General features: G+C 39.9%; 1 protein-coding gene and 1 pseudogene across 1 annotated transcript in view; both read right to left on the bottom strand.

Annotated features, from left to right (window-relative positions):
* LOC147432692 (uncharacterized) overlaps positions 1–4,920 on the bottom strand; it is a 5,760-nt gene extending 840 nt beyond the window's left edge. The window contains exons 1-5 of the mRNA XM_086491627.1: positions 4,390–4,920; positions 1,846–2,210; positions 453–994; positions 135–257; positions 1–63 (exon numbers count right to left, since the gene is read on the bottom strand). The exon at positions 1–63 is cut by the window's left edge and continues 9 nt beyond it. Of these exons, the coding sequence (XP_086347753.1) occupies positions 1–63; positions 135–257; positions 453–994; positions 1,846–2,095 (978 nt within the window). The 5' untranslated portion in view covers positions 2,096–2,210; positions 4,390–4,920. The remainder of the gene's footprint in view (positions 64–134; positions 258–452; positions 995–1,845; positions 2,211–4,389) is intronic.
* LOC147432691 (uncharacterized) lies at positions 3,658–4,992 on the bottom strand (annotated as a pseudogene).
* Positions 4,993–7,967: the final 2,975 nt, after the last annotated feature.

The raw sequence follows: 7,967 nt of genomic DNA, 5'->3' as shown, positions 1-7,967 counted from the left end.
ATCTTCAATAAGAGCCAAGAAAGAACCATTTGAAGCTAAAGCCTCATCCTCTTCTTCTACATCCTAATAGTAAATAACTAGATTAAAGAAAGCGTACAAAATAATTCGACATAGTATAAGTTGAGAAAACATACATTTAGAAGGGCTTCAACTTGCATGCCAGTGAAAATTGCCTCTAAATAATTCTGGTCTTTCTCAAAGTCAATATGAGGATGATACACTTCCTCATTGATAGGTTGTAAATGATTTTCCTCAATCTACAATTCATGTATAACATTTCTAAATAACTTTAATTAAAAATAAACCAAAAAAATAAAGAATCCCATAAGGTGTATTTCTTTGTCTTCCACCTTTGCATTCACTAAGTCGGTTCCCTACAGTGCACAACTTCACATAATCAATCTTATTATGATAGCTAAAAACAATGAAAAAATAATGATAATGTGGCTTACAGATATGAAATTTGTGGTATTGACCAGTGTTGATTTTTTCTTTTCATTCTTTTGCTTTGCTTTCCTATGACGCAAGAAAAATGTGTAGATGTCCTCCACTTTCCAATGGTACTCTGCACCACGGAACGTCACCTCCTCAATTTCATCATGGTGCTCTTGAATGAAGCTCACAAGTTCATCCTTCCCCTCTAGATTGTGTCGTAGGTCACAAATCTTGGAATCAAATGCTTTCATCCAACCTCTAACAATTCTCAGATTGGAGCAATGGACTGCATGTACACTGTCAGCGTAATACTTTGCAAGGAACTCTTTTCCATACAAGAGTGCTGGATCTCTATCACTTTTCTTGAGTGGGAAGCGAAAGAGTTGCTCATATGTCGGAACTGGTTTTTCAACTGTGTCTTCCTTTGCAACTTGTATAGCCTTGCTATGCTGTTGATACAATCTTCCAGCTCCCTTACTATTCTTATGATCAGGCCTAGAGGACTCTCCACCACTTGATTCTAGCTCTTTTACCCTTTTCTCTAGCATTTCTATTGTCTCTTTGAGAGACATTGTTTCAGATGGAGAAGCCATGTAATAGCTACAATGTCACAAGTTATACCTTAAATCATATCAAGTGTAAACAAAACTTAAAAACCACAACAAAATATTTTTTCCAATCAATTAAAGTATTTTATTGTTTGATACATCAAAATCTAAGCACTTGTGCATCTCCAAACTACTGGCAAATTTAATTGTGCACCACTTCTTGAAGACATGCACCTCCTACTAACTACAATAAAGTCATGTATCACTACTTTGCATGAGTTCCAATCTCTCTCTTTGTATTGTTGGCTTTGTATCCTCCATGTACAATGATCAAAACTATCATCTACTAGCCAAGCTAATTTGCATTTTTTGCCCTAGTGGTCAATCTCTCTAACAACTGCGTGTACAAGATCATCTTCACCATCACTTTTGGTTGCTAGAACGATATCACCAACCTCTAACCAAGGGGGTACATGTCCGACCTCTCCGAGAGTTGTAAGCCGCTTTCTTTGAATCAAATCCTTCACCAAATATGCTACTAGCCTGTTACCTGTCAACGAAAGAGGTATGAACTTATGCATCAAAGATGAGATTGGTCTTACACAATCCCAAGTGTACAGCATAGTTTGTTGTTGTACAATGCTCATTCCAGTTGCATGATGAACTATTAGTTCGTCAACCCCATTGTGTGAGGATATACATTGTCTATAATACTCTGCCCCAAAATACAAATAATATTGACCATTGTGCTCGATAGAGAACAATATTTTTATTTTGGCCTTCCAATGCCCTACAGGAAGAGCATCAGTATCACCATTGTCCTGCTTTACAGTCACATCATCACCAACTTTAAAAGCCTCACCCTGGTAAAGTATCTTTTGGTAGGTTGTGACAAGAGTATTTTCACCTTCACTAACTATCATCGCCCACACTTGTTGAAAGCACCTTTTCTCCTCATCTGAAAGGCATCTCTTTGTGCATTTCTTCTTGGTTACACCGATCCCTTTTGCTCTAATCATGTTGTGGTAGTAAGTCGGATGATAATCTGCCAAAATCTTATGACATAGTTCCTTGGCTCTTGTTAGAGATGAGTTCCAAGAGCCCTTTTTCATGGAAGATAGAGCATTGTGGACTCATAGGATGTAGTAGAGTGAAATCATCTGGGAGTATCAACCTTTGGTGTAAGAATGACAAATTACTCTCGTGCGGCAGGAATCCATCCTTCTCCTCTTGAAGCATGCGAGTAACCCATGTAAACAAAACGCGCTTGTAAAAGTGTACATAAGTTATCTCCCTATTCTTTTTATTTGTCTTTACTCCCATGTATATGGAGACCATCCTTTCAAAAATGTAACACTAATATACATCATGAGATCCATGCCTGATAATGTCATCAAGCAATTCCCCATTCCCAGCAACATGCTCCAATGGTGAAGAGTTTGGACCAAAGAATTCCTCGCTCCTTAATCGCCAAGATGAGAACAATGATCGTATTATCTTGATACTCTCCTTTGTCCAATCCTTCTCACAACTAAAATTGTAAAATGTGCGGGCAATGTCTATTAGGAGAAGACCAAGCTCATACATGGGTCTTGATACCTCGTTGATGACACTCAACACATATGGCAGACAACATTGAACAAAATTTTTATTTTCCTCTGTCTTAAAACCTTCAAAGTACTTGCTAGGAGTGTGTGGCCACCTGCCATTGCGAATTGATGGTGGTGCAAGCTTGTATACAAGCTTGCAACATTCATCCACCTTCTTTTTTGATTCATTTTGCAATCCTCGCATGACATTTGATGTGTACTTACTGAACAAATTCAATGGAAGAACATGCATTGTATCATACACCAAGTCACGTGACAAGTCAAAGCCATATAAGTCAAAGAACTTCCATAACACTGACTCTCCAGATAGTCCTGCATGTGCAAGATTAGTCTCTCTTTGAGTTTGAGAGGTTGCTCTTCTGGCCTGAGTTACTGCATTGGACATTTCCAAAATGGAGCATTTTGTTGGTGGATATCTTGCTTGTCGTCTATTGTCATCATAAACATATTTCCCTCTATACATTGGATTACTAGCATCAAGAGTTGCTTTGGGCTTGTCTCTTCGACAACCCTCCTTGCCACCGTCCTTGAAGAGTCCTATTTTGCACTGGGCAGGATGGTCTCCACTGACCATCATAAGCATCCCACGTAATATGCATGTATGTTGCTGTTCAGTTCCCATGCCAAATATATTTTTGACATCATAGTTGTAGTGTACTTTTATTCCTGACATGAACAAGTCTTGCAATTCCTCCATAAGAGTACGTAGAAACGCACCAAATAGACCACTATTGTTTCGGGCTACTTTCTTGGAGCTAAATAGGAGGAACAGTACTGGGAGTACACAAACATTGGAAGACTTGCCCATGTTCAAATTTTTTATATCTACAACCCTACTGTCTTTCTGTGTGGTGCGAGAGGATTGGAACCCATCCCAATGCAATAGAAGTGCTAGGTTACGGGGATCTCCCTGGAAAATTATTATGCCATATGAAAATACTCAAAAAATAAAAAAAGTGAATAAAAATAGCATGCCAATATTTCTAAAACCATACCTCAATCAATCGCTTATTAGAGACTACACGTCTACGACAATCTCTACATACGAAAATATATTCTTGAGTCTACTCATTCCACCCTTGTTGAATCTCCTGCGGACGTAATGAAGGAGGAAATGTTGTGTACACCTTTTTACACCCTGGGGTTGTACAAATAACTGGAAGCTCAAATGTGGCATGTGGGTCCCAAAAGTGCTAGACTATACGACATTTTGCACCATCCCAAAAATCATGGATAAACTCCAGTTGTAGTTCAGGTGGCTTTCCCAACCACTTGTCTTGGTTTCTCCACATGTAGAGCATGCCATGACACAAAGACTTGCTCTTCAACATAAGCTCAATATGTCTTCCAATTGGGAGATAATCAAAGGCTAGTGTCTCCTTGCGAGGCTTTTGACAACTTGGGCACCTTTCACAACATGCCAAGCAATCACGCTTCGCTTTCCTTTTTCTACTATTAGTGATGCATGCACAAATTTCCACACTACATCCATCATAGTTGTCCTCCTTGCTTGGGCGTAGGAGCTCTGGCTCATGGCGATTACATTCTTCACCCATGCAGACTCTATATCGAAGAGGTTGTACCATACCAAGCCCTTGAAATAGCAATTACAATTGCTCCCAACAAGCAGGCACCCTATAGTTATCAAACAAAAAACCATCCCAATCATGTTCAAGTCGAACCAAGATTTTGCTTAGGCTTGGATCCTCCCTACTGGAGTCATGCTTGCCTATTTTTGCCCCACCCATGTCACCGAATAGTAGAAGAAGCATTTCGTCTTGACCGCTAATGGGAACCTGATATTCATCCCACAATGTCTGGAATTGAATTATCTTTGATAAAATTGCAATTCCAAGCGGTGCATGATCTGGACAAGAAGGTTGTTGGCAATCTTCATCTGCTCCAGTTGTGCTTGCCGATCTCACCTCTATGCCCTCTTCAAATCCCTCTTCCACATTCAAAGAAGCATGTGATGGTTCCACGTCTCGTATATTGTCATCAAAGTGTCTTACCTCCACACCATCTCGATTTACAAACCCAAGCTCACTTGCTAGATTGCCTGCAACACTCCTTAGTTGTGCATGCCTGAGAAATGTCGTTTTCCCAACATATTTTCCACCCTGGCAAAATCCAGAACATGTACACCACATTCTTCGTGTGGTGTCATTGTCGGATGCACTCTGGAGAGGTGGTGTACTATCAAGCTCATTCACATTAGCTGATTGACCTTGAAGGGCTTCTAAATTTCTGTTGTAATGGACATCTGGGTGAACTTTATGGAGTGCCTCTTGTTTTCTATGTTGAAAAAAAAGGCTTCTGCTCAGCATTTGATATCCTTCCAATGTAAATGCACATTTATACGTGCATGCACACTTGAAAGTCTTGGAGGTGGAAGCCATGTATGCATGTATCACCTAAATGTCATGAGCCATGGTTACACGGAGTGTAGTGACCCAAAAAAACACTTTTTGCACATGATGCTAGTGGCAAAGGTTGTAGTACCACATACTCTAAATCACAGATACAAATTAGATATTTATGAGAATGAGCACCGTGCATTCAAAAACTATTTTATTAATAACATGCGTGTGTCAATATGCGAATGACCCACTCAAAGGTGGCAAAAGGACTGTATGTCTGCCATAATAATACTTTGCAAGAAAATTAGAGCAATGGATTGCATGTACATGATGCTAGTGTCAAAGGTTGTAGTACCAAGTACTATAAGTAGCATATACAAATCAGATATAACTTTGCAGCATTGTGCAACTTCATTAATTGGAGAGTCACATACAATAAAAGACTGATGTGAACACGCTTGTTGGATCTTTTAACATAGATGATGGATACATTCACGCAAGACACAATTTCTTGCTCAGAATAAGGCTTTTAATCACAACAAGCCTATCACTTAAAATCCTTGGAGATATACAATTTTCATCATGAAAAACTACTTTGTAATAATCAAGTGGATTTAAGGTTTCTTTCAAAAGCACTAAAGCCATATTCTCGGGCCACCACCTAGTGTCATCTATAACTATTCTTGAAATGCGTATCGGTGGCCTTTCTCTCCCAAAGACATCAAAGTGTTTCTTTGGCCAAACGATCATTCCTTCAAGATGGCAGGCTAACTCAGCAACTAGTTCTTCTACTACTTCCTCTCGAGCCATAACCTACATATGCATGTCTGCAAGAATGAGCCCGTGCATTCAAAACTATTTTATTAATAAAATGTGTGTCAATATGCTTGATGTCTATGCCAGGGCTAGACGTCGCTCTAAAGGAAAGAAAGAATCGTTCAAATTTGAAAAAATGATCGTATTTGTTTTGCGTTTTGAGTTTTATACATGCGTACACATACTTCATGATTCACAACAACCTAGCATCAAAGATGCATACAATACAAAAGTAGAGTTGCTTCACTGTATATCTAAGAGAGCATGATATGATAAATTAAAATGATTTTTCACATTGATATGATTTTTAACTAAGACATTATTTTTTTATAAAACGTATTTGTTCATATATTTTTTGCTAAAGTGAGATCGTTGTGCAAACTATGTGAGATCGATGTGCAAACTATGTGCGTGCGTGCAAAGGAGAGAGCCATGGATCAAAGTAGATAGTTAAAATGTAGCTACCCACAAAAAAAATGGCACAGAGAAGCTTGTCTTGGCCGATGAAACAACCCGCTGATCACGGTTGAACCACTAGAATCATCGTCGTTTCTCTAAATTTGAAAAACGCGTGTATGCTACAATAGGTCGATTCTCTGCGTGAAAAAAATTGAACTGCAATGAGAACATATTGGATGCCATCCTTCACATAGTAGCATAAAAATTCAAACATTGTCATAAAACAAAATGAAAGCAGTAACTAAAGATATAAAGGAAATGTTATTTGGGCAAATTACCAAAGTTGAGTGGAATATATACTTGCTAAGCTCGCTCAGTAGGATCTTATGTGCTGGAGCTTCTAGAGTTGCACACGTACAGTTCGTATTCAAACTTGCCAAGAATGGGGTACTTGATGTTGTACTTTAAATGCGGTGAGGAGAAATTTAATCGGCGCTGCTGTACTGTAACTGCGCAGCTCGATCGAAACAGTATGATCAGCAGCTCATAAGCGCTTGAGGATTTGCTAATTGGTAGTGCGAATGAGCAAATCAAAGCAGCGAATTCTGCACACAGTGTACTGCCCTACTGATCGGAGCACCTAAAATATACGGTCGAGCAGTGTGTAACTGCGCTTCTGATTGCAGATCAGATCGAGCTCATGCGGTGCGCTGTGTACTGCTTTATGCAGTCGGCTGAGCTGCGCCCTCTGAGTGAATTCAAGCAACACCGCACTGCCTGCAGCTGGCCTCTTCTCACCTTCGACAGCTGTAATAACTAGTAGCTAGGGCCGGCTGTTGTCATGGCATCCTACGCAAGCTGCTTCACTCTCGATGGGCATCTTGCTGCAGGCAGCGGAGGGGGCACAGTCTGGCACAGCTGAAGCTTAAGACGATAGCGCAGACAGAGTGGGAAGCTTAAGACGATAGTGCAGACAGCTCGATCAGCTCGGCTTGGAGATCAGTTGTAGCCATTGCCGGCTTTGAATATTAAAGCCTTCACCAAAACCCTCAATTTGCGTGCCAAATTTAAGGTTCCTAGGTATGTAAAATTCACGCCATAGCCAGCTGGGTTCATTTAGTCCCGCCTACCAAATGGTTAGAGCAGTGTTCGGGAAAAATTTAGTAGGAACTCTTAGAAAATTAGGTTTATTTTTGGGATTTTTATTTGGCTTCATTGTCAGATTTATGCTCTTGGTTCGCGGCTTTAGCATCGTCTTTTTAGTGTGAAAAGTGTAAATTTGTGTCATAAGCGTGGTAAGATGCTGATACCGTTGTCATTATTAATCGAAGACATTGTGTGCTTGATTGAAAGGATACTCGAAGTCACATGCTTGGAGAGGTTGCTCGGACTATTGTCGATGGCACTTTCTGAGTGAATTTCTCTGATGTTTTACACTAATTTTCTCTATTTTGGGGTGGAATTTCACCTTTTCCCCTTGCCTTCAATTGGCATTTTTGAAATTGAAAACGGCACGATACTAAGCTGAGACACATTTTTACCGAACACTGGCTTAGAGTCACCTCCTAACCTTTGAAATTGTTTCAAGGTGAGATGTGTTACCATATACATGTGGTAGTGATGTGTGTGAACACACTAGGACCGCCGGGGCATTTTTTCCCTCTTTAGGAGGTTTTTTACCCCGTGCATTGTATATACGCCCATCACTCTAGGGCTATCTATCTTTCCATTTGCACACTAAGTAACACACTCTCTATTGTGTGCCTTGAGCTTCCTTCGTCTTCTCCAAGCTGTGTGTG

The sequence above is a fragment of the Adiantum capillus-veneris genome, chromosome 20 (assembly GCF_014529385.1).
Source record: "Adiantum capillus-veneris isolate H3 chromosome 20, ASM1452938v2, whole genome shotgun sequence".
In the NCBI taxonomy this organism is placed as follows: domain Eukaryota; kingdom Viridiplantae; phylum Streptophyta; class Polypodiopsida; order Polypodiales; family Pteridaceae; genus Adiantum; species Adiantum capillus-veneris.
Note: the sequence above shows the minus strand (reverse complement) of the source record. Positions and strands in the feature narration are given on the sequence as shown.